Source organism: Macaca fascicularis, chromosome 4 (genome assembly GCF_037993035.2).
Source record: "Macaca fascicularis isolate 582-1 chromosome 4, T2T-MFA8v1.1".
Taxonomy (NCBI): domain Eukaryota; kingdom Metazoa; phylum Chordata; class Mammalia; order Primates; family Cercopithecidae; genus Macaca; species Macaca fascicularis.
In genome coordinates, this window is record NC_088378.1 from 22,824,049 (window position 1) to 22,851,351 (window position 27,303).

The 27,303-nt window shown below is 38.9% G+C and overlaps 2 protein-coding genes across 6 annotated transcripts in view; one reads left to right on the top strand and one right to left on the bottom strand.

Moving 5' to 3' along the window:
- MCM9 (minichromosome maintenance 9 homologous recombination repair factor) overlaps nt 1-27,303 on the bottom strand; it is a 122,354-nt gene that overhangs the window by 80,800 nt on the left and 14,251 nt on the right. For 2 of the 5 annotated variants that reach the window (XM_045391618.3, XM_005551684.5), the window contains exons 5-7: nt 24,099-24,299; nt 19,890-20,015; nt 18,217-18,336 (exon numbers count right to left, since the gene is read on the bottom strand). In XM_045391618.3, coding sequence (XP_045247553.1) covers nt 18,217-18,336; nt 19,890-20,015; nt 24,099-24,299 — 447 coding nt within the window. Of the gene's footprint in view, nt 1-10; nt 1,152-18,216; nt 18,337-19,889; nt 20,016-21,642; nt 21,660-24,098; nt 24,300-27,303 lie in introns of those variants that run through there. The other 3 variants (XM_074036946.1, XM_074036947.1, XM_074036945.1) reach the window with 2 other exon arrangements.
- On the top strand, nt 204-15,452 carry ASF1A (anti-silencing function 1A histone chaperone). Its single transcript, XM_005551682.4, has 4 exons — nt 204-509; nt 7,046-7,161; nt 11,909-12,085; nt 13,684-15,452. The coding sequence occupies exons 1-4, from the start codon at nt 401-403 to the stop codon at nt 13,894-13,896; spliced, it is 615 nt and encodes a 204-aa protein (XP_005551739.1). The 5' UTR covers nt 204-400; the 3' UTR covers nt 13,897-15,452.

Genomic DNA, 27,303 nt, shown 5'->3' on the forward strand with positions numbered 1-27,303 from the left:
TTCCACTCACTTTGTTCTCCGCCTTTGTCCTAATCCACACCAGCAGGTGGAGCCGCAGTTAAAGTTTCCGAGTCCATTCCGGGAGCGGGAGCCCATCTTGCTGGCTGCGGAGGCCCTCGCTGGAGGAGGAGGGTCAGAGCTCGGGTGCAGCCAATCGAGGGCAACGCTGCTACTTATCAGAGCAGAATGGGCTGTAGTTTAGTGAAATAGGAAAGCTGCAAAACACTGTGGAGTGCTCCCGTGTAAATAAAAAGAGGAAAAAAAAAGTTTCTCAAGTCGCCGCTGCACAACGTCGGGCCGGCGCTGGGGCGGGGGTCTGCGCTCTCCCGAGCGGCCGCGCGCTGGACTTTATTGTGCCGCAACCAGCCCCAGTTCCCATTGTTTGTGTTTTTTTCAAAATATGGCAAAGGTTCAGGTGAACAATGTAGTGGTGCTGGATAACCCTTCTCCTTTCTACAACCCGTTCCAGTTCGAGATCACCTTCGAGTGCATCGAGGACCTGTCTGAAGGTGAGTGCGGCGCCCGTGCGCCCGGGCTGTCAGTTGCGGGCTGCAGACGTTGAAAGTTTCCCGGGCCCGGCCTCGCGCTGGGCGGCTGTGTTCGGCGCCTGGCGGCCGCGGGCTGCTCTGCGGAGGGAAACTTCAAGTTGATGGTCGACGGCCGCCGAGGCGCGCGCGGCTTTCCGCCGCAGCCCAGGCGCCTGCCGGGCTCAACTTGCGAGGAACTTGTTTGAGCGGAGGAGCGGAGGTAGCCATGTTGTCAGCTTTGTCTGCGGGCGGGCAGCTCGGAGACCCGCACTCGCGCCCGCGGCGCCTCCTGGGGTCGCGCCGGGCTGGCTTAGCGCCGCCAACAGCTTCCGCGACCCTCCGGGCCCGGGCACGGAGGCTGGGAAGGGAGAGGCTGTGCGTGTGGTCGCGCCGGCGAGTTCGGAGCGGAGCCATCTTACCCCAGTCGAGAATTGGGCCAGCGACCCCGGCGCACGGCGCCTCTTCTCGCCCCTTCGCCCGCCTGCCCGCGGCGAAAGGGAGGCAGTAACTCTCGAGAGCTCACGGTGGAGTCGCCGCACTCTCCGGGCTGGCCATGCCTGGCCGCTTCGGGGAGGAGAGCGAGGCTGTCCTCGCGCTGATTTCTGGCTTCCTCGACCAACCAGCGGGGGAGGCGGGCGCAGGCTCGGCCCCTCCGCGCCGCGGGCTGGGCGCCGGCACTCCCCGGGGGCCGCGGGTCCTGTTCGGCCGGTCCTCTTCGGCCGGTGCCCGGGATGCGCCGGGATGCTGGCGCGCAGGCTCCCCAACCAACGTGGACTCCTTTCTCCTAATGACGAAAAGCTAATCTCAGGAAGAGAGAGAGAGCTGAGCTAGGAAGTTACATTTAACCTAAGAGCAGAAATAAGATACTTAAATAATTTCCAGGACTTAATCTCTGCCTTCTAAATAGTCTGAAAGAAGACTTTCTTCAAGAGCGTGTTGAAATGTAAAATAACTCCACATCCAGATGCAGAACACACCCTAAACATAAAACACAAACGTAGGCTAGGAAATTAAGCTAAACTCCTCATGTCAGTCCAAGAATTCCTGGTATTTTTTCTACATATATTTTAAGGTCTTAAAAATACGTATTCTTAATATGTTTAGTAATATTTAGAAAGCTAAAACAACAATTATCTTTGCTTTAATTATATTTTACTAAAGTAATTCAGTGCTTCATTTGCCAGTTTTGAAGGGGAAATAGTTTAACTTCATCGATGAGGGGCATACTTCTTTGAACTAGAAGTGTATTTTTAAAATGCTCTGAAGATGATTTGGCTAATCGTGGCATGTAAAACTTTTCATTTTAAAAACTAGTTTTTAATCTCTAAAATGTATGTATCATATGTAAGGTTAATTTTAATTATAAAACAATATATATCATTGTAATAAACTTTTAGAAAGTTGTACAGGCATATATAAAGTTAACAGTTCTCTGTACTCAATGCCTTCCCCTATCTCCTTTAGGTAATCACAATTACTACTTTAACATGTGCCCCTCTGTGGGGGTTTTTTTTTTTTTGGTAAACCTATATAGAGCATAAATGCACATACATATATAGGGCAAATTTTGAAAGATGATTCATTTATTAAAATAATTTCAAATAGGCCATTGATAACACTTAGGGGTATTTTTCTTATTACTCTGAAGTCATCTGTATGATACTACTATTAATATAAGCATTGCAGCTACCAGGCCCATTTTTCACACCCAACAGTCAGTAATTTTTTTTTTTTAATTGCCAACTGCATATAAAAATAGACAAAAGAAAAACCATTGATCGGTCCATTCCAACTTACACCACAGTGTTTTTCAAGTATACCACCAGAAGTTCTTCAAATTACAGGTATTTCTCAAGTGATGCCTTCCATTTTAGGAGTCAGCTCTGAACAAAGAAGATAGATGACTCAGGATGTCGTTACAGGGCTTTTACATTGCATAGATGAAACCAGCCATTCATAAAGCCAAAACAGGTTCCATTTTTAACTGGGATCCATTCAGAACCCAGCTGAATCACATCAGGGTTTTACAGTACTGGTATCAAAAATATACTTATTTCCAGTGGTATATTTCACTTCCTAGGCACCATTACTGAGCATTTATTTAGTATTTTAAAAAATATTTTAAGCTGAGTCATACTGAAGCTGCAAAGGAATCTTTCAAAAAGGTGCCATGCCTGTATACTCCACCTAGAGGCTATGTGGATTAAGGAAATTGAGTTTACTTAGCAAAGGCTTCTTATAGGTTCCATACTTCTATATTATAGTTCTTTTAAAAATTCTGTTCTTAAACTATAGAATTTTTTTTTTTTTTAAATGAGACAGTCTGGCTCTGGCACTCAGGCTGGATGGAGTGCAGTGGTGCAAACACAGCTACCTGCAGCCTCAACCTCCTGGGCTCAAGCAATCCTCCCACCTCAGCCTCCTGAGTAGCTGGGACCATAGTCAATGTGCCACCACACTGGGCTAATATTTTAATTTTTTGTAGAGATGGAGTTTTGCCATGTTGCCCAAGCTGGTCTCAAACCCCTGGGCTCAAGCAGTCCTCCCACCCCTGACTCCCAAAGTGTTGTGATTATAGTGAGCCCACTGCACCCAGCCCAAACTATAGAATATTTTGAAAAGAATTTTCTTTGTAAGTTATTTTGCCTCAAGTCTCAAAGCAGAGTTTGGCCACCATTTTTCATACTTTCGTCAATAGCCCCCAAACATTTACTTTTCTTTAAGAGCTGCTCTGTAGCTTTGCTTCAGAAAAAGCTGTGAGGAATATCTGGTCTTAACATAATTTGATTCTTTCTAATACAGGGCTTATATCAGGGGTTAAGACAGCCTGAGATCCTGGCTGGATGTGCTTGATGGTTACCAAGCCTGTACAAGTTTTGATTGACCATCCTGCCATTCTTAAATTTACATATAATCTTAATTACAGCTACTCTCAATTGAATACTTATACCAGAATTGAGCACGGTGTTTCAGACTTTCCAGCTTCAGCTTGTTCTAATTCCAAAGCCTACATACTTTCCACTAGACCACAGGTCTTCCCAAGTAGTGTAATTAGCTAAAAATTCCCTTGATGACTTCCCTCATTCACTCACTCTCACCACAAATGGAAATACTTTCAGGCTGGGTAAATCATTTAATCATGATTACTGTGATTAAATAAAAGTTAACGTTAAAATAAATGAACAGATTTCTTCACCTGAGAACTTATGTAAAGCATCTGACCTTACCCTTTCTCCCTCAAATACAGGGGGCAGAGGAATTAAATGAAAGCTGGGTTTAAAAAAAAAAAATGATGCTCATGTATAAAAAAGTACTGAGCATGTAAAACTCAGTAACTATAGCAAGCATCCCATAAACATAAAAATCAATGTACAAGTGTTCCCTGAGTTGCAGCCTATTCTTGTTAAAGCAAGATTATCTCACCATCGCCTCTGCTCTCACTTCCCCTGCAAATAAATTCCCTTATTCCACTGCTAACTTCAGAGCTAGAAAGAATTTATCTTATCTTCCCAGTTAGGTTTTCAGAAGAAGCCCGGGGTTTGTAGGCATAGCTTGGATTCTGATTCTTTGATGTACAAACTATGAATTTGTGTAGATTACTTTACTTCTCAGAGTCTCAACTTATTTGCATAATGGTGATAATTTGATCCATATGATGAAGCTGTTGAGGTTTAAACAATAGGTATGAAGTGGCAGGACTAATACCCAGCATATAGTAGGTATGTTCTAAAATAGGTTTATAAATTATGGCTGTGTTCCTTTGCCAGTCCACAAATGCCAATTTATACCACTTAGGATCCAGGGGCGTTATATGTAGTGGTACAATTATATATAAAATTAAAATTTATGAAAACCTTTATGTGATAATTTTTCTCTTTTTTTGGAGACAATCTCGTTCCGTTGCTTAGGCTGGAGTGCAGTGGCGCGATCTCGGCTCACTACAACCTCCGCCTCCTGGGTTCAAGCGATTCTTGTGCCTCAGCCTCCCGAGTAGCTGGGACCACAGGCATGTGTCACTCCTAATTTTCGTATTTTTAGTAGAGATGGGTTTCACCATGTTTGCCAGGCTGGTCTCAAACTCCTAACCTCAAGCAATCCAGCCACCTCAGCCTCCCACAATGCTGGGATTACAGGCGTGAGCCACTGTGCCCAGCCACTCTATGTGATGATTCTTAGTCTTATCCTCACTTGGCTAGTTCAGTGCCTTTCACACCACTTGCTTAAAACAGTTTCTTCACTTGCTTTTTGGGTCACCTACCTCATTTGCCACTTGTTTTGTAACTTACTTTGTTTATTTGTCCTCTTATCTTTGGAGGTCTCGAATCTCATTCCTTAGAGCAAGCCTATGTATTTTTCCGGCTTAACATATCATTGACAGTTTCCAAATTTTTATCCTGCCTATTCAGTATCTCTACTTAGATAGCAGACATCTCAAATATGTCTAAAATGAACTCCTGATTGTTCCTCCACCCCATGTCACCCCCCTGCAAAAGTGGCTCCTGCTGCTTTCATCTTAAGAATTTTATCCAGAATATAACTGTTGCACAGCCCCATGGCCACATGAGGTCCATGCCACTATAATTTCTTGCCTCAATTGTTGAAATATTCTGTTTCTTCCCTTGTCCTCTTACATTCTATATTGAACACAGCAATCAAAGCATTCCTTTTAAAATGAAAGTTGGGGCCAGGCGTGGTGGCTCACGCCTGTAATCCCAGCATTTTGGGAGGCCGAGGTGGGCGGATCACGAGGTCAGGAGATCGAGACCATCCTGGTGAACACGGTGAAACCCCATCACTACTAAAAATACAAAAAAATTAGCTGGGCGTGGTGGCGGGCACCTGTAGTCCCAGCTTCTTGGGAGGCTGAGGCAGGAGAATGGCATGAACCTGGGAGGCAACGGAGCTTGCAGTGAGCGGAGATTGTGCCACTGCACTCCAGCCTGGGTGACACAGTGAGACTCCATCTCAAAAAAAAAAAAAAATGAAAGTTGGCTCCTGTTACTGCTCTGCTCAAAACCCTCCGATGGCTTCCCATGCCACTCAGTGTGAAAGCCAGAGTCCTTATGATGGCCTTCAAAACCGCATGATCTGGCTGTTCCCCTCATCCTCAATTATAGGGTTAGTTGCTTTCCCCCTTGCTTTCATTCTGTTCCAGCCCTGGCCTCCTTGCTTTTTCTTGCCAAGTGTACCCTACCTCTGGCCTTTGTATTTGCCGTTCCCTCTGATGAGATACTTATATTGTCTATTTCCTCCCTATCTCCATCAACAGATGATCTCAGGAGATGTCAGATGCAGCACCCTGCATCTGGAAATGTGCTGGAAGCTGGAAATATAAATGGTCTAGTTCTAGGACAGAGCCATGACATAATAGGTCCTCAGAAAGTGATTAGTGACTTAATAAGAGAAAATAAAAAAGGACCTTTCAGTTGATTGTAGTTTACAATACAATATAAATGAGCAGTACGTTACTATTTCTATTATCAACTTAGGGAACAAAATTATCTACAGTTACACAAAAACGGCAACACATGATGGCACTAACTAGATTGTCATAAGTGACCCAGAAACTCACCCTTTGGGAGTGCTTATGTAACAGTGTGTTGAATGCAAGAGGCAGGCCCCACAGTGCAAAATACGTAAAGAATATGAAGAGGTCTCTCAGAGATGGTTTGTATTACAAAGTTATCTTCTTCCCCGACTAAACAGGAGACTCCTCCAAAGAGTTCTACTCATCTCTGGGTTCACTTCACAGAACACATTGTAAAGCATGCTCAGTAAAATCTACTATATTGAATTACATGTAACGCCTTGAGTTGCACCTGAATGAATGTCTTTTCCTCCTGCCTATCTCCGCTGTGTATACTCTATTGTATCACGTGGTGTAAAGATCTTGGTTTCCTCTTCCCAATTTAAAGAATGTACGACACGGGGGTGCCATAAGGGAAAAACCCCATCGTCATCCTTTAGACAGTTGATGAGCTGAAGCCACTTACTTCTGAGCCACAAGGGAGGTTTTACTAATAATTTTTCTACTTTGGAGCTCTGTGATTATTTAGATCTCTGCAACATAGTATAGGGCTGCCCTTCCAAAGTGTGTTGAGGAGGACATTAAAAGATGACATACAAAAAAAGGGGGATTCCATAGCCAAATAAATTTGGGAAATGCTGGATTAATGTTACTGGTATTCTTTACTGAAGGATGTCTCAGAAAATTTACTATGCCAGTGTGCTTTATGAATCCTCAAGGTTTACAGCATTTCCCAAGTGTTTGGCTATGTTATCTTGTTTGTGAGGCACTGTCTAGGAACTAGTGTTTCACAAAAGAATATTTTGAGAAACTCTGATATAAAGTATGAACTCTGGTAAGAACTTTATAAAGAGCATTTCACTGCCTTTCTGGATTGCCATGAGAAGCCTAACAGCCAGTAAGTGGCTAAGTGGACATTAAAAGGGTCTTTGATGTCATCTGGTAATGTAATTACTGAATATGAAGTAATGCTTTGGTTTTTTAACCCTAGACTTGGAATGGAAAATTATCTATGTGGGCTCTGCAGAAAGTGAAGAATACGATCAAGTTTTAGACTCTGTTTTAGTGGGCCCTGTTCCTGCAGGAAGGCATATGTTTGTATTTCAGGTAAGATTAATCTTGGTAAATGTGTATGCCACATATGTTTTGAAGTAGACTATATTATCTATTATAACTGTTATCCCTTTCCTTTTGGGTTCAATAACTCTGTTTCTGCTGCATTCACTTTTAATCTGTTTCCATCTTGTTTTAGGCAGTCTCTGTGTCACAAAGGAACTCTTACTTCCTGGTTTTATATGCTGAGAGATGTTAATGTGATGTTTATTTTAGGGAGATGCACAGCCTGCAGTAAACTTTATACTGTATCATGGCACACAGGGTGGTGAATTTTGGGCTCTTCCTGTGAATAGCATCTAAGTATCAGACTTCCAACGTGGCTGTCTAGCATCCCAAAACATGGATTCAAAATATCTAAAACTAACTGGCATTGTCAGTAATATGCATCTTCAGTTTATGGTTTTAGCCACTATAACTGATGATGTAACAAAAACAACTTTATTTCAGCATAATCAGTAGTTAAGCTAGGTTAACAGATATGTTTAGTGGATAGAGATGTGTGGTCTTGGATCATTGGAATGACATTCCAGAGTTTACTAAAGCATCTAATAATCTACATTATCTTATAGAGGACTACTTTTGCAAATTTACTACCCCACTAGGTATTTGTGAGGAGAAGTTCTAGTCATAAAAATTATGTTCTTAGATACCACTGAGAGTATTTGGATCTATACCAAGGCTTCAGACATTGTCTTCTATATTCAAAAGTGTTATTTCTTTTAATCCATGTTAAATTGCTATATGAAACCATTCAATTATTCCTCAATTATGCATGCTTCTTTATAAGGGAGATATTTGTAATAGACCAAAGAGTAACTAGCCATAGGTTTTTAAAACTACTATTAATTTCTGTTACAAGTATTTCAACCCAACAAAGTCCCATCAGTTAAGTGGAACTCACTGAAAAGACTTAATCCAGAAAGAAAATCTAACTCTTCCTATGCCTGACCTCTGTTTTCTCACTTCACAGATGGGACCAATTTAAATGAATACTGTTGGTCAAATAATCCTATCAGAAACTGGCAAAGAATCACTTAGACACATGCTATCTCTAGAGCTGCTACCTTTCCCTCCCCTGTCCTAAATACAGAATTTAGAATCTTGGTTTCCTAGCCATAGTACTTTTGATTAAAAAGCAACAAATAATTTACTGTATCTAAAGAAATAGCTAAGAAAAGCTCAAATATACTAATTAAATATATGAATTAAAAGTGCTGTTAATCAAAGTTGTGTGAGTGCATAACCCTGTAAAAGACATGGGTAACACAATGCCCTGCAGGAGGAAGCACTGCAGTTACAGATACAGGTCAAATGCTGACACCTCTGCTTATTGCTGTGTGACTTTACCTGCCTAACCTCCTCCCTTAGTCACTCCAGTCTTCTATAAAATATGGATAATATTCTATCTCATTAAAATGTTATGGGGAATAAAACAGTACACTCAACTCACTCATAAATAGTGCCCTATTCCTATAATTAGAATTACATTTTTATTCTCTTAACTTCTTGAAATTGTTATATAAAAAAGCAGGACTTGCTTTGACCCACAGGCCTGGGGAACCCATACTTTACTGATAATTCATGATACAGTAAAAGAAACCTGGGTTGACATGTACTGATATACCTTTGGTTTTTTGTTTTTTTGTTTTTTTTTTTTTTTGCTACTATAAGAACTTACAAATAAATGCCTTGTTATTGAAACAAACCCTGAAAATCTTTTGTGTTTGTTATTAAGCATACTCCTAAGCTTTTGGCTGAAAGTGCTATAGGAAAAAAATGTATTCAAAAGCATTTCCTGCCAGTGATCTTCACGTAGTTTTACCTTGGTGTCAGTGTACATGTTGCAAAAAAGAACAGAGGAGGCACAATGTATATTCAGCCTGAAGGTTTTGCAAAATTCACCATTATCAACAGAAAGAGACTAAATTACAGCTTTTGTTTTGGGTTTTAAAACTGCTATAGTAATCTCCTGGTCTGCCACAATTTTGCCTCTCTAAATGGTTAAACATGTCTTTCTTTGAATGAGTCAAAGGCTACCAGGAAGATGTCCAGACATCTGCCTAGTATTGCTAGCTACAGTCAAAACAAAGATCTCTGCTCATCACTTCTGCATCCTAAATTATTTGAAAGGCTTGCAAGTTTCTCTACTCAAATTTGCTCAAAATGAATCCTTTTCAAATTGTAAAATGCTTTTAAAAAAATGTTTTATATTTACCACAGATTTTAAAACAGAAACATGCCTAGAACCAATTCACTGAAGGGAAGCAATATGGGGGAAGAGTTCTCATAGCAGTACTGAACTATTATGTATTTCCCATCTCCACCCACTTCCAGGTATATTAGAATCCGTTTGGGTACACTGGAAGTAATCTAACCCCTCTGTGCAGGGGTGTGTAGAATCTCTAAGACAAACAGCATATTCTCCAGGACAAGGCTGGCTGTCCCTATCCTGGTGTCTCGCCAAAGAGATCATAAACCCCTTTGGGGCAGGAACTGAGTTACCGATGAATTCCAAAATAATAAGTGCTCAGAGCTGAGCCACACATGAGATTATAAAGATGAACTGGATGGGACTCCTGCCCTGGATAAAGCGTAGCATCTAGAAGAGAAGACTGAAAAATAAACATGTTTAGATCACAGGGCATACATTCTTAAAGAATTTGTGACAAGAAATATCAGCACATAAAAAAGGAATCTATTGATTCTACCTTCTGAGTTAGAAAGGGCATCACTGAGAATACACTCAATGTAAGCTCCAAAAAATATTAAAAGTTGAATTTTTCAGGATGTGAGAAAAGGACCTTTCAGGCCAAGGGAACAGTATGTTAGAAGCACAGGGGGTGAAATACTTCTTTTTTAAATTTGTTTTTGTAGAGATGGGGTTTCGCCATGTTGCCCAGGATAATCTCAAACTCCTGGGCTCAAGTGATCCGCCCACCTTAGCCTCCCAAAGTGCTAGGATTACAGGCATGAGCCACTGTGCTCGGACAGTGTGAAAGATTTATCACCAAGTTTTAAAGAACCTGTGTAATTCATATCTCTAGAACAAGGGTGGAGTTAAAGGAGGTATGAATGGAGATGTTGGTTGGAGACAAACTGAGAAGGGCCTTATCAATGAAGTTAAAGAACTGAGATTTTATCCTTTAGAAAAGGGAATACTCATCTGAGGGTTTTAATAATCTGAGGTTTTAAAACCAAAGAGAAAGGAACAGATCTGTGTTAATGCTGGTAGCAGTGCAAATGATAGGCTACAGCTGGGGAGATCAGTTAGAAAATTCTAAGCAATATTCCAGATAGGAGATGACATGAATTCAGCCTCCAGAAATGAAAAATGCTGAGACTGACTAGATGTAGGAGATAAGGGAGTGAGCGTGACTGAGATTTTTAGCCTAGGACACTAGGTAGCAATTTTATGCCTTTTTGTATCATCTACCTGTGTTAGGCATACAGTAAACATTAGTCTTCAACTTTCCCAAGCTAAGGCATTGGCTAAAGTGCTCATCTAGGCCCAGGAATATTCCTTGGTGCCCTGGCAACAGGTAAGCTAATTTGCTGGGACTTGATCCATTTACCACCCAGAATGGCTGCCTCAGATGCCTCAGCCATCACTGCCTGTGTTCCCCAGCCTATGGCTCCTTCCATTCGGTCATCTCATTACTATCCTGCACACTACGGTGGATGGGACCATGCCCTTCACTCATGCTCTTAGTCTAGTCTAACTCAATTTACTTTCGCATTCCTCAAGGTTCACCTTACAATAGCCTGATTTAAAACAAGGTCTTTGACATCTGCCTAAAACAATCTTTACCTTCATTGGTTTCCACATTATGTGTGGTTTAAACAGCATACTATATTGTAGAGTCTAGCAAAGTAACTATTCATAATAGAGGGTTATTAATATTTTTTGAAAATCTGCTATGTAGCTATTTCCATCTCATTTTCAGTTTTGTTTGAGACGGAGTCTCACTTTGTTGCCAGGCTGGAGTGCAGCGGTGCAATCTCAGTTCACTGCAACTTCTGCCTCCCAGGTTCAACCGATTCTCCTGCCTCAGCCTCCCAAGTAGCTGGGACTACAGGTGTGTGCCACCATGCCCAGCTAATTTTTGTATTTTTAGTAGAGACGGGGTTTCATCATGTTGGCCAGGTTGGTCTCAATCTCTTGACGTTGTGATCCACCCACCTCGGCCTCCCAAAGTGCTGGGATTACAGGCCTGAGCCACCGTACCCAGCCTCATTTTCAGTTTTATACTAATTTACTATTAGAATACCTGTGGGGGTGGGTGAGTGGGTATGAGAATATAAGTATCCTGGGTTGGAGAGGGAAACTGGTGTAATAAACATTTGTGACCAACAGGCTATAAGGAGATAATACTTAACTAATTTAGGTCTGAAAATAATGACTGAAAAGGTTAAAATCAATTGCTGACTATAAAGGTTTTATAATGAACAGTGTATAATCCTTCATGAATCACCACGCAGTGTAGCCAGAATTTCTTCCTTTTAGAAGTGTAGTCATGCTTTCAAGTATCGAGGGTCCTTATGTATGCTGTGGTGAAACATGAACTGTCTTTTCCAGCTTATTACTAGTCAGTCAAAAATGAGCATTTTCCTTCTCAGTATGATTTCCAAGTTTTTGTTGTTGCGTCCTCAACTGAGTTCTAGGTAACAAACTCCAGTGTTGCCTGCCACTAACAGCCTTTTGTGTGTGTGTGTTTCTTTTCTTTTTAATTTATTCTAGGCTGATGCACCTAATCCAGGACTCATTCCAGATGCAGATGCAGTAGGCGTAACTGTTGTGCTAATTACTTGTACCTATCGAGGACAAGAATTTATTAGAGTTGGCTATTATGTAAATAATGAATATACTGAGACAGAATTAAGGGAAAATCCGCCAGTAAAACCAGACTTTTCTAAGGTAATGTTCTTACTATTCCTTTTTAACTACTTTTACTATGCAATTTTTAAAGCAGTTGTTATTGCAATTTCATAGTATACTATTAAAATGGCTTTGAGATAAATCTGAGATCCTTATGCCAACTGGGCAACTAATTATTGTTCCATTACCGCGGATGACTTTAAACCCTACCTTCAGATGAGTCATTAGTAATTAATGTAGGCAGACACCTTGAGCATTTCTGATGGTTTAGAAAAATTAAAGTACCTCTTTTTTTTTTCTGAGATAGTGTCCTGCCCTGTTGCTCAGGCTGGAGTGCAGTGGCGTGATTTCAGCTCACTGCAACCTCTTCCTCCCAGGTTCAAGCGATTCTCCTGCCTCAGCATCCCAAGTAGCTGGGACTATAGGTGTATACCAACACACTCGGATAATTTTTGTATTTTTAGTAGACACGGAGTTTTACCATGTTGGCCAGGCTAGTCTCGAACTCCTGACCTCAAGTGATCTGCCTACCTCGACCTCCCAAAGTGCTGGAATTACAGGTGTGAGCCACCGCGCCCAGCGAAAGTACTTCTTGTAAGAGACAGGCCTTTGTTTATGGCTTTCTGTATAGCATTTGCCATATTGATTATTCCCATCATGATTCTGTTCATTTCAACCTTTAGGACATACAAATTCATTTTTGTTGTACTAATTATTCAATGATGATATTTTTGTGTATAACTCTTCCCAAAATTGTGAGAGAAAGTTTTGTGTTTGTTTTTTCTATGAACACAGTTATCTCAAAACACCTACATGCTTTATCTGCTATTCTTAGAAGTTAAACCAATGGTCTTAAATATTTCTGGTAACTGAAAACAGCTTAAATTCTGAGTGAGAAGATGAAATCTATGATTCAGCATTCTTAAAGATACTTAGTACTTTTTGATTTTTCACTGGGAACTATAACAGTTTAGTAACTGGTGATTTTGTGAGAGTACACAGTAAATGAAGTTGAACATGGCACTCTATCTGCCAGACCATGCCAGAAAAATTACATGGCAACAGAATAGAATGTTCTCATGTTCTCCTTTCTGATAATAAGGCAGAACTATTTTTCACCCTTGTTGTGGTACCTTCCATTGATCCAATTTGTTATCTCTGAAGCACCTTGTATAGCACAAAAGAAAAGAAACGGGACTGTTTCTAAGAATGAGCTGTCTTTAAAAGGTGTAGGAAACCATTAATAATAATAAGATGTATTTGACAATTTTTCATTTTCCTTGAAAACATATCTAAACAACATAGTAGCTTGTTAAATAAAGCATCTTCTAAAGCATTCACTTTCAAAAAAGAGGAGATTCTTTTAGAAAACAGAAGTATAGGAGTTAAGTAGTTAAAAAGCCAGACGAATCCCCTCAGATTCTCCGTATATTTTTTCTGTTCGTCTAAAATAACTTCTTTGCTACAGCCCTAGTCCTTATTAGTTATATTTAAGGTACTTAACTTGAATTATACCTTTGTATATGAACTTAGCCCTTTAGAAGTACTAACAGGAACCATTTTAGTAAGCTCCTATTTGTATATGGTGATTTAACTTTTGTAGTGTTTACCATCTGGATGTTTCCTTTTTCCTCTAGCTTCAAAGGAATATTTTGGCATCTAATCCCAGGGTCACAAGATTCCACATTAATTGGGAAGACAACACAGAAAAACTGGAAGATGCAGAGAGCAGTAATCCAAATCTACAGTCACTTCTTTCAACAGATGCATTACCTTCAGCATCAAAGGGATGGTCCACATCAGAAAACTCACTAAATGTCATGTTAGAATCCCACATGGACTGCATGTGACCACCTACCATCCCTTTAGTACAAATTAAGCTATTAAAAATACACAGAACTATTTCCCTGAAATTCCGTAAGTACATAGTCAAAACACAATGTGAAGAATTTGTTTAAAAACATCCTGTAGAAAGTTTATAAGAAAACCAGTATTTGAACAAATTGTGGAATATAAATACAACTATTTTTAAGTAATTTTTTTCTCTAATGTGTTATTTTATTTGTTCTGAAACTAATCTGATTAAAGCATATATATTATTTTCTTCTCCTGTATATGTAATGAAAGCACTTATAAAGAAACATGAATCATTAGACCAGGTTGTAAAGATGTCTTGGCCTCCGGGACAAAATCTTTGGACAACTATTTTACTGGCCTTTGAAAGAACAAAGTTTACTTCAACTAAAATGTTTCTTCCCGTGAAGACATACAGTATCATTTTAATTTAAGGGGCAGATTTCCATTCTTTTTTGGCATGTCCTTAAAAAGGGGATTTGAAATCAACTATATGCTACCAAGAACTTGAGGATCCAATTTTCCAAGCCACCATGAAGCCTCTTATGGCTACTATTATAGTTCATGTGATGTTGGAGAGCATTTGATTTGCTTTGTAAGAAAATAACAAACATGGCTAATTGTTTGAAAGGTCCCCTGGCTATGGTTTTTGTTTTTATAACAGAGTTCAGAATATCAGCATTTCTTGAATCATACATCATTATTGCCCAATGAATTTAAGACCAAATACAGTATTGGGAGAAAATACAAACTCCCTATGTTTAAGAATAGGAGATTATAATGGCTCAAATTTGTTTATTTGATTTCTAAAAATACCGTGAACTTTAAAAATTCTTTTAATAGATCATGTTATTGGCAATATTTATATAAAAACCATGGATTTAGAAAGGTATATTTAGCTTTATCATAATAGATATGTTACTATTTTGGAAATATATATATTTTCACACCTGTAGTACTCTTCCCCATTTCCTCTGACACTCATGCAGAATGAGATCAGGCATATTTGTGGTTGACGTACTCTAGATAGCTTTTCCAACAAGTTTTTGAAAAGCAATCTTGGAAAGGAATTAATTAACTAAATGGGGTAAAAGGTTTCTTTTTCTTTGAGAGTTAAGTCCTTCCTCAAAAATTTTCTTATGCTCCATAAAATTAAGGGTAGAATATTTTCATTATTCTTGCAGCTAAGCAAGACAGCCATATGATGCAGGTTATGCAGTGCCTTCATATCTAAAACTTTTATACTGCACTTTTTAAAGCTTTTATGTTGAGGAAAGGAAAAGGGCATTTGTCTAAATACGGATTCTGAGTTGTATATATTTCCTATCATTCTAAAAAAGTGAATTTGTGAAGCAAAAGTTTTGCCAGATGTTAAACTTTGAATTTAATATACCAGATTATTAAAATATTGTCCATTAACTAGTTCATAGATTTTAAAAGTAAAATACTTGACTGTTAAAACTATATAAAGAAAATCTCATTTGTCTAATTGCAATTAAAAGAAAAATGTTAAAATATTAAAATGAAAATAAAAGCATTACTTTCCAACAAAGAGCTCAGTGGTTAATATAATAGGAACAACACATGTGCTTATTAGAAATAAAGCATATATAGCCAGATCACCAAATAAAGCCATTTACTGCTGAGTTTTTATTCTAATTATAACAATCTATTTGTAGTGACATCAAAGGGTTAGGTTTTTGTATCAATTTGTAAATGGACAACCAATTTTCACTCAAACTTGGGACATGCAAACCATTACCTTTTGTTATCTTAAATTTTATCACTCTTAAGAATTTTCTTAAATTAATGACTGAAAATAGATTTAGACTTCAAACATTAGAAACTAAGAAACTAGCACATAGGTTGTTTTTTTTCCCCCTCTGGTCTAGCCTCATTTACCGATACTACATCTGAAGAACTGTTTTCCACCCTTTTGATCATAGTAAATAGCTGTGTCCTGAGAATATAAACATGAACCAATGACTTATGCCACTAAGATGGAGGCAATAAGGGTATTATTTGGGCTGAGAAAACATTACAGAAGTCTGAAGAAGTATGCATGCATTTATTTGCCCATTCATAGCCTTATACAACTTTAGGCTCCCATATAACTGTACCATCTAATTTTAGGATTTGGGGTTTCTAGCTTTCCCAAGCATGTCTATGGCAGCAGTTATCAAAACTTTTTACCATAATCCACGGTACAAAAAGGTTAGGGCCAGGCACAGTGGCTCATGCCTGTAATCCCAGTAGTTGAGGAGGCTGAGGCGGGTGGATCCCTTGAGGTCAGGAGTTCAAGACCAGCCTGGCCAACATGGTGAAACCCTGTCTCTACTAAAAATACAAAAATTAGCCAGGTGTGGTGGTGCACACCTGTAATCCCAGTTACTCACGAGGCTGAGGCAGGAGAATCACTTGAACCCAGGAAGCAGAGGTTGCAGTGAGCCGAGATTGTATCACTGCACTCCAACCTGGGCAACAGAGCGAAAAAAAGCACGACTCCATAAAAAGTTTATGTTAAAAATTTTCATGAAAACACACCCTTAGTGCACCCTTAGTGCACCTTTACTATGCAGTATTTTGGTATTTTTTATTGTATTTCACTTTGAAAGTGCTGGTTTTGACCCACTGAATTGACTTTTACATCTCTATAATGGGTTGCAATACACAATCTGAAGAAAGGCTAGTCTGGCCCTTTGGGTAGACCAGAAGTAGCAATAACTATTCTGCAACTATAAAATTTATATTCCCTATACTTGTTCTCTCATATTTGGATTATGATCTTTGCATTAAAAAGGAGGAAATGTGCTAATACACTTTATACTAATTCACTAATCCAGTGAATCAGCAGCAATTCACTGTCAAACTGCCCAAATACTCTGAAATTACCAGTCATCCACTAGATTTTCTTGACACTCTACATAATTACTTAGGAAACATTCCACATAATTACTTGGGGAGCGTCTTTATTTGTTGTTGGTGTCATTTTATACAGAACTTAGAACACTGGGTCATACGGATTTAAAATGCATGGGAAATGTTCTTTATATATTCGTGCCTAGTATCATGAAGTTTGTCTACTCTTCTCAATTCCAAAGATCCATTCTTGTCAATGGTTAATATACTGTTTATATTTCAAAACCTGAGACCCCTTTAATAACAGTTTTCCACTTATATAGGACCATTAATGGGCCATTTTCTATTGTATGATAAATTTTAAAGTGTAAGTTTCTCATTAGAAATTTGAGCATTCATTAGGCCAATGGAAGTTAATCTGACTTCCTTAACAAGCAGCAAACACTTTTAAAATGTGTGAAGCCAAGAGTCTGTTTTTAGAAGACCAGAAACATCACCCAGTCAAAACTGTAAAAATACAAAATAGCATCAAACCTACTTTTTGTTTGTTTGTTTGTTTGTTTTTTGAGACAGAGTCTCGCTCTGTCGCCCAGGCTGGAGTGCAGTGGTGTGATCTCGGCTCACTGCAAGCTCCGCCTCCCAGGTTCATGCCATTCTCCTGCTTCAGCCTCCTGAGTAGCTGGGGCTACAGGCGCCGCCACCACGCCTAGCTAATTTTTTTATATTTTTAGTAGAGACGGGGTTTCACTGTGTTAGCCAGGATGGTCTCCTGACCTCGTGATCCGCCTGCCTTAGCCTCCCAGAGTGCTGGGATTACAGGTGTAAGCCACTGCGCCCGGCCCAAACATTTTTTTTTTTAATATTTTTTTTCTAAATTCGCTAGGTCACTTTATTTATAATCAAATCTTGACATTCTACCTGCAAAGGTTTTTAAATGTACTTGCTAAAGAATCATTACAACTTATGAATGAAGCTCCACATTGCAATGATGGAAGTACATTTTCCAAATACTAATAAACATTCCCTACCTAAGAAATTTCAGTAGGCGCTACTGTTGCCTATTAGATTTATAAGCATGAAAATGCCTTAAGCTGTATGCCATCTATCTACTTGGTAAAGTGAAATATCCCCCTCTTTAGTCTAACATTCTGGTTGCTGAGTCTTCATAAAATGCCAGATGATATGGACTGTTTCCTGCATAAAAGTATGAAGGTAATCACTAGAGAAGGAGAAAATTGAATAGGATTGTTCAAAACTAAGATGCAAAGTGAAGGTGGAGCTTTCAAGATATTTTCTTAGAGCCACCAAAATAACATTGCATATTTCCTTCCATTTTTAGCAGTAACTTAAATATTAGCTTGGAATTTATCCCATTATAGGTAGTTTTCCCTTAGAAAAAAACATTGTGTTAACTTCTGAAGTAATGTTACATTACTTGAAATTGTCACATAGAATACCTGCACTAGTAGATCCAATTCCTGTGGTCAGCACAGATCTTGGTGTAATCTTTGCTGCATATTTGAGGAATTGAGATTTCCCTGTGCCAGGATCTCCAACCAATAAAAGATGAGATTCACCTAGGAAAAAGCAAATATGTGAAGTTTTAAATTTCTATAAAAGGGCCCATGAACTAAGAATAATTAGAAAATGGTCCATTTGGAATGCCAACAAAATTTTACAGTGTTTTTACTGTGTACTTTTCCATAGGGTTGTTTGAGAAAGGATTTAACTAGAAAATCTTTAGAAAGTTAACTGTCATAAACATAACAATCCTTAATTGATTACTAAATGTGACACAGAATCTAAATTAATAAATTATGTGCTATTTCCAGATGTTTAGGCCTACGTTTAACATTTTAAAAAATATCTGGGCCAGGTGTGGTGGCTCACACTTGTAATCCCAGCATTTGGGAGGCCAACGCAGGAGGGTCACTTGAGCCCAGAAATGTGAGACCAGCCTGGGCAAGACTCCATCTCTACAAAAACAAATAAACAAATTTTTGGCTTATAAAGTTTCTGATTTACTCTATTTTTAAATACCAAACTACTATGATTAAATCCTTGCATACAAGTCATATGAGTATTTTATTCTATTTTTATTTAAGCACTTAGAAGTATTAGGGATTTTACAAGTACTTTATAAATATCAAATTACTTATGTTTCCAACAGTTAAGACCTTTTCATTTATGAAAAGTTCATTTAGTAACTTAGTGAAATATGTATCTTAAAATAAGTACTCATTTTGTAAATGTAGCATAAATAACATGTGCATATCATGTGGTACATATCATTTCACTGACCAAGTTTATTCAGCAATACTGAAGTGTTTCCTAAATACATTAATAGGAAACCCCTATTTAAGCTCAACATTGGCAGAGTGCCTTGCAAAACAGTAGGTGATCAAAACATATAAGTACACCTTATACTTACTATTCTACACTGTACTATATGGTTTTCGAGTCTCTACTAACAGCCTGATTTATAATAATGTCCTTTTAGTCTTTTGGTCTAATTTTTGGTTATTATGGCCCACATACGGGGACATAATAACCCGTATGCCAGACTCTGGTTAAGTGTGTTAGCTGCAAAAGAGCTTTCTGCCATCTGGACATAATTATACACTTAAGAGTAATCTTTTCTTGAAGGTGTGACCTGCAGCAGCACCCCATGGCAGATGGCACATTTGCTATCTACCAGCAGAAGGGGAATCAGCAGGCAGATGACTGAAAGCAGCAGTCTAAGAGAAACACAGTGACAGCCACAGATGGAGAGACACTGACTGGAGACATTAAAATGCACTATTTCTAATCTTTTTCCTTTTGAAAACAGACCGGGGATCCAACAAAAAACACAGTAATAGAAACAATTTTATTTTGTGGCATTCTTATAGGCTATAGCAAAAGTATATGCCATAGAAAAATGTAACTTCTTTCAGTCTTTCTGGAATTCTATAAAGTAGCTTCCAATATATAGATGCTAGACTAAGTATGAGATATTCAGACAACTGTCAGCTTTATAAGATTACAATTGGAAAATAAAACCCAACAAGCAGTTTTTATTCAGGAAAGAAAAAGTTCTAGCTTCTCTCCATGTGTCAATATTACTCAAAATTTCTAAATAGGTACTAACCTCTGACCCGTGTTCCTGTCGCATCAGTCCTTTGAATCCCACCAGCCAGCACCATGGCCACAGCAAGCTTTACTAGATACATTCCAAACACTTGAGGGCACAAGCTAGCCAATATTACATTCCTTCCTAGGAAAAACAGAAAGATCAGAAATCAGCAATAATTTTCAAGAAACCCCAACTGAAATTTCCTTTCCTTTCCTATCTGACCATCCTCATTTAAATATACTCTATTATGTGAAATGATCAGGAGGTCCAATTCCAAATGACTAACAGGATTAAAGGAGGAAATAACTTTGTTTTGGTTCAAAATGTCCTATTTTTTTGAGACAGGGTCTCACTCTGTCACCTAGGCTGGAGTGCAGTGGCGTGATCATAGCTCATTGCAGCCTCAAACTCCTGGGCTCAACCAATCCTTCTGCCTCAGCCTCTTAAGTAGTTGGGATGGCAGCTGTACAGAACCATGCCCAGCTAATTTTTTTTTTTTTTGGAGCAACGTGGTCTCATGTTGCCCAGGATGGTCTCACCCCCAGTCTCAAGCGATCCTTTCCTACTGGCCTCCCAAAGTGCTGGGATTACCACCCAGCACTTATGAGTGGTATGAGCCACTGTATGTACTTTCTATGTGGTAATTTCAGTAAAATTACTCCACTGCCTAAATAAAAGGAAGGCATTCAATCTCAGAAATAATGAGTCAGATCATACAAGTCAGTAATCTTTAAATACAGAGGTAGCTGGAGCTCATGAAGCTTCTCCAAAGGTAGAAGAAGAAATAAGTAAAAAAATCCACCCTCCAAGTCAATTCAGCATTTGCTCTGAGCATTCTGGTAAATTCTGTTTCATCTGGAACAAAGTAACAGGGGCATCGAGGCATTGAGAAAATCACTGCACACCACAACCCAAGCAGTGTAAGCATGAGATCTTGAATTCCTCTGATCATGTGCTTTAAATAAAAGAATATCACTGTCTGGGGTTCTGTTTTCAGAAATAATGCACCAAATCTGAGAATCTGCCTTTCTCTTCCATGAATAAAGCAGGTATTTCATTCAGTCATTGGCCTAATCAACCTATGGAATTCCAACAAGCCATTCCTGAGCCTTTCCACGACTTATAGCCCTATACATAAAGGCTACTTTTTGTAATGAATCAACATTGATTCAGTGGCAACTAATCTATGATGATGTGGCCTGCGATGGCAGAAATGGTGAAGAAAGAAAATCTTTTAGTAAAAAAGGAACCAGAAGATTTAGTAAATTCAGAAAGTTCATTATTTGCCAAAGGAATCCCTCCCTGTTTCGTAGAAAGCCTAGAGAAAAGGTCAGGAATCCAAGCAGGTAAGACTTGACAGCAGGTAGGTAAATTGTGACCAGAATCTAGTGATTACACAAGGAAGGAAAGAAGAAATAGCCCCAACAAACAGGTTCAAGAGTAGGCAAATTGATCTGAGAGTTACATAAGCCAAAACTTAGAGCCAATTTTACTGAGTAACATGCAGATGGGAAGCATATCCCTGTGGTAAGTGGACAGGCTCTGGTGTCATGTTTGGATACAAATCCCAGTGCTATTAATGACCAACTGTCTGACCTTGGGCAAGCTTCTTAACCTCTACCTCCATTTCTTATCTGTAAAATGGAGATTATAGTGGTATCAAGACAGAATTGTTGAGGATTAAGGGAGTTGATAAGTGTACAACAGATAAATAATAACTGGCATATAGTGAGAACTACTTAACTGTAACTGTTAGCTATTTTATTACCTGTATTACTTGTGCATCTTTCTGATCTAAAGATTTCCTCACGCTGTAGTCAACACAAAAGACTACAAAGGTAGGACTGGGGTCCCAGAGAGAAGCAAAAAGGAAGGGCCATTATCCTAAATTTGTTGTCTAAGTTGAAAAGCTTGATTCCTTGGATCATGGCAGCAGAAGCTCTCATGGCTGTATCATGGAAGAAAATGCATTAGCACCAATACCTTCCCCATCCTCACCTCCCTCCCAAATTTCTAGTTCTAGACCATGTCAATAGTGTGGCAAAGGCCTAGTTATCTACTCTTGTGTGGCCCTCAGTCATCTCAATGAAGAGAACTTAGTAGGCCCTCAGTAATTTCAGAAGTAAAGATACGTCAGTCACCCCCAAAGTGGGTTCAGATGGCCCAAAACACTCCAACCCTTACATCTGGGTTTCTATCTAACATCTAAGCACCAGGGTCAAGGAATCCCTCAGGTCACAGCAGATCAGAATAAGGCCCCTAGGTTCATTCTAGTCAGTACCCACAGGATCAGGTCTTAAGCAAGTCAACCTTCAAGTGCTGAGCAGCGAAGCATTCTCCAGCTTTAGACTAGCAAAATGAAGATGTTCTGTTGGATACACCTTCCCAACTTCACCTCTCCTCCCTCCAACACACTCACCAACACTCTGAAATGGAGGAATACAGTGCACTGGTGCTGGTCCATAGGAAACTAAGAGAGAATTCATTCATACTAACAAGAGAAATATTGCTTCATTTTCTTGCTATCTTCCTACTTATATTTCTCACAAGATTATTATATTTACTTCTGCCTTTTATCCAATAAATGGCTCATGCAACAGTAGCCTAATTAAAACAAGACAGATTAATTGCCAGCACAAAGCGCGTTTGAAGATCTAGTTAGAGTACCATATGATGGCCTTCCCTTCATTGTTAAGAGGTAGAACTGAGCTGAGACACTGTAATAAATAAATAACAGTGGTCCAAGGAAGTGTTACAAATTTTTATAAGGATAGAATCCTAAGAAACCATTTTCAGGCTGTTCAGGCTGGGCACAGTATAATCTCAGCACTTTGGGAGATGGAGGTGTGAGGATCACTTGAGCCTAGGAGTTCAAGACCAGCCTCGGAAATACAGCATAGTGAGAACCTCATCTACTTTAAAAAAAAAAAAAAAAAAAAGGACAGCATTTTAATTTTAAAAATCATTTAAAAATATATGATTCTTAAAGTGCCTGCTTCATAAATTTATAATGTAGAGAACATTTGCTTCTTTCTATACAGATCAGATAAAAGAACAGGAGCTACTAATGGGCTACACACTTACGCACACAAAAAAAAATCCCATAAAATAAAAGCAAACTGTTCCTATTTAGGGAAATGGAAGCCTTATTATTATTATTATTATTATTAATTTTTATTTTTTTGAGACAGAGTCTCGCTCTGTCACCCAGGCTGGAGTACAGTGGCGTGATCTTGGCTCACTGCAACCTCTGCCTCCCAGGCTCAAGCAATTCTCCTGTCTCAGTCACATAAGTTGCTGGGACTAGAGGTGCACGCCACCACACCTGGCTAATTTTTGTATTTTTAGTAGAGACAGGGTTTCACCATGTTGGCCAGGCTGGTCTCAAACTCCTGACCTCAAGTGACCCACCCGCCTTGGCCTCTCCAAGTGCTGGGATTATAGGCATGAGCCACCACACCCAGCCAGAAGCCTTATTTTTTAAAATAATACCTATCTAATATAGCATGTGATTTAAGAATAAGGTAATCAATCTCTCTTAGATTTGAGGGGAGTGTTATTAGAAATGTCTATTCCTGGCTTCAGTTTCTTTTTCTCAGAAGATGTCTCTATGCAGAAATGAAAACAGGCACTTGAAGATTTAACTGGCACTTTATACACTCGGGATTTATCAATAAAATACACTACAAGCCCAATGGCTGTGATGTTTTATTCTTTGTAATTTTACCTGAATGTCACAGTCCAAATTTTTGCTTGTGATGACAAAGCTTATTGTCTGCATCTTCTATCTCTCATCTTTTTTCTAGTTATTCCCTATTTTAAAATCTCCAGCCAAAATAGGGTAAAGTTATCTTTATTATGGAAAATACATCAAAGAGAAAAATGGCTTTAATTGGATGAGGGTTCATAATAGGAAGAGTTTTGTCTTTTAAAGAACTATATTTTTAATTGATATGATAAGAAACTCTGAAATTGTTTGGCAGTGTATGAGGTGTTTAAAATAATAGTTAGAAGTGGAATATCTCCAGGCAATTTGCTAAATAGAAGAGTATGGCAGAAAAGGGCTTCAAAAGGAGACTAGAGCTAGAGGTACTCACTAATCCTACCCTTTAAACTCAGCCATCGAGTTATGCGGCATATAAGACTGTCAAATCACAGACATCATATTTAACCACTGCATGTAATACCATTAATAATAATCAGTTTTAGCCCTTAAACACAAACCTGCAAAGGGATCACTCTTATAGTATTCCCAAAAATCTTCAAATTCCTTTCGGACCTCCTCATCCATGACAATCCCTGAGGACTGCTCATTATTTACTTGGATGTAATTTGCTTTCAGGACTATCTCCACTTCACAGCGCACATCTTGCTGAAAGGGCTTCCACCGTTGCATTACAACCCCATAAATAGTGAGGTCATCACCTAGGAAAAAGCACCAAGTGAGTCCAGTGGTAGCATCCTGCATGCTGAGCACAGACTCAAAATGACAAAGGACCAGACATTAGAAATAAATCACTCCCTTACTAGAGTTTACAATGTGTACACTCATCCAGAAAACAATTTAGGGGCAGAATAACACCCCAGATTATTGACTTTTGTCCCCCACAGTCATTTGTATCTGTAAAGTGAAAAGCTGAAGTCAGTATTTCCTATTTTTCATAACCTGCTACATGATAATCATACCAAATCATTACTTTTCACTGGGAAAATAGTTTACTGGATGATTCATTCATCATAGTTACATTGGGTGAAATGTTCATCCTCTGAGTCTCTAACCATTTAGCTCTCATTTAGAGAAGAGATGTGGGAACTGCAGCCAGAAAGTTAAATAAACTGTAATTTGGAGTCAGGAAAAGAGACAACCTTGTGATGACTGGCAGGTAGCTTGGGTTTCTTACACGTTCATTTTTACTTAACTCATTTGTTAATATTCTACTCACTGACCCTCATCTTTTTTAATGAACCAAAGAAACAATGAACTAAGAAATGAATAAATACCCGTTCTACTTCAAAGCTCCTTCCCACAAAGTATGAAAGCACAGGATACAATCCTGCTTGCTCCTTGTTGATGGTTCTCTCCTACTTGAGGAAACTCTCCCACCATTCCTGGTAGGCAGAAGCAACTTTTATAGATTTTCCGACGAGGCCCTGGGTAGTTTATAGGCACACTCGCCTAACATTGCCATCTGTACTTATTACAACATACAATGCAATGCATCAGTTAACAAGTATATACAAATGTTTGGCATTCGATATTTTGGTACTGGAGAAAGTGGGCCAAAAACAAACATGAAAAAAATCATAATCCTGATCCCCCCAAATTTTAATCTTGTTGAACACAGGGTATTGGACATGCCCCAACCCCAATCCTGGTATTTATATTTTGCATAATAAACACTGTCTCAGAACTAACAGGCAATTCTTCATTTCCAAGCCTTTGTGCCAAGTATATGATATGTGCTGATGAAAAATGCCTTTTACTCTCTAAATTTCAATGAGTAATCTGCATAGTTTTTGATTTCCTAAAGGAAAATGCTAAATGCATGGAACTGGTGGTGCCAATTCACAGAATAGAGGCACATTTCTAGTTCAAGGTAACTTCATACTAAATGGTTACAAACACATTAAACAAGTGCTTTACAAGTTTCCAAGATCTTTCCTAAGCCACTACTTAATGATTTTCAAACCCAATCAGGAATGATGATCATTTACTATATTGTCTGACCCCATATTTCTAGGTAAAAATGATTGGGGATAACTTTACATAAGCACATGGAACAATTCTCTGTGATGGTCATTTTAATGGATTATGTTTAGGTTGTTTCTAAACCAGTTAAATGAGGAACTTAACGTTTAGATATATGACCCATAAGTAATAATCTAACGTCAATAAGCGGTTATTATGTGGAAAACATAGAGCACTGAAGCATGGCCAAGAGTACTGACCTCATGAGATTTGGATTTAAATCCCAGCTCCACTGCTCGCAGGCTACGTGACCTTGGGCAAATTACCTACCCTACCTAAGCCTGTTTCTTGACCCACAAAATGTGAATGATTATATTAACATCATAGTACTACAGTGAGAATTAGATTGGATAATGTACATAAATTAATGCAATATCTAGAACACAGTAATTGCTCAATAAATATTAGCTCTTCTTATACTAAACCTACCTTACATTTGTAAAGTAATTAATACCCTTAAAGGCCCTTCTATATATATGTGTTTTCCTTACTCAAATACTTACTGAATGGAAGATTCATATAATCACCAGAACAATTGTGAGGTATACATGATAGTCCAAGGCAATAGATATTCACCTTAAACTTCTGTATTTTTCAAAAGTAATGTTATAAGCAACGTTGTTTTCGGGAAGCTAAAATTCTTAGTTTTCTACAATCCAATCTCTCTGTGCCCCTACATAATCTGTGGCATCTTTACTACTGTAGCCATTCCCAGTCAGACCCATCTGTCGGGTCTCCTGCTGCACTGTCATTTACCAGCACAAAACCTCCAACTTCATTACTCTGCACATGCCGAAGTGGGGTCCCTAACTAGATCGTAAATTCCTGAAGGGCAAGGATTATATACTATTTATGTTTTTTGATTCCCACAGAGGTTTATAGCTAAGGATATATGAAAAAATAGCTATTGATAGATTGCTTCTCTCCATCCTTCATTATTAATGACATTTGAAAGAAAAACAACTTAAGACATATTTCAGTACAGAAATAATTCAATTTAGATGAACTGCATGAAAAGATCTTATTCTCAATTGAAGGATAGCTACATGTTCAGCCTGAGCTTATATAAGAACTGCTTTGCTGAGATAGATATTACAGATTTAGGTTAAAATCTAGTCCTATGTGAGCAAGGTATTCTGACATATTCTGGGGTTGCTTAGCAGGAAATCCATAATCAAAGCTGTTATCTCATTAGTATACTATTTAGACAATTGTACATTAATATACGTCAGCTATCTGCACCCTAGAAGAGGTCCCTCACCAGAATCCGAACACACTGGCACCCTGATCTCCAACCTCCAGCCTCCAAAACTGTGAGAAATAAATGTTTGTTGTTGAAGCTACCCAGTCTATGGTGATCTGTTAGAGCAGTCTGATATAGTTCGGATATTTGTCCCCACTCAAATCTCATGTTGAGATATAATCCCCAGTATTGGAGGTGAGGCCTGGTAGGAGGTGTCTGGATCATGCAGGTGGATCCCTCATGAATGGCTTGGGCCGTCCTTTCGGTGATAAAGGAGCCCTCACTCTGAGTTCGAATGAGCTCTATTCATTTAAATGTGTGTGAAACCTCTTCCCTCCCCACTGTCTCTCCTGCTTTCCCCATATGACATGCCTACTCCCCCTCTCCTTTCTGCCATGATCGTAAACTTCCTGAGGCCTCAGAAGAAGCTGAGCCTA

Coding starts and splice junctions, on each gene's coding strand:
- ASF1A (XM_005551682.4), top strand. CDS start 401: ATGGCAAAGGTTCAGGTGAACAATGTAGTGGTGCTGGATAACCCTTCT. Junction 7,162..11,908: donor GGCATATGTTTGTATTTCAG/GTAAGATTAATC, acceptor AATTTATTCTAG/GCTGATGCACCTAATCCAGG. Junction 12,086..13,683: donor TAAAACCAGACTTTTCTAAG/GTAATGTTCTTA, acceptor TTTTTCCTCTAG/CTTCAAAGGAATATTTTGGC.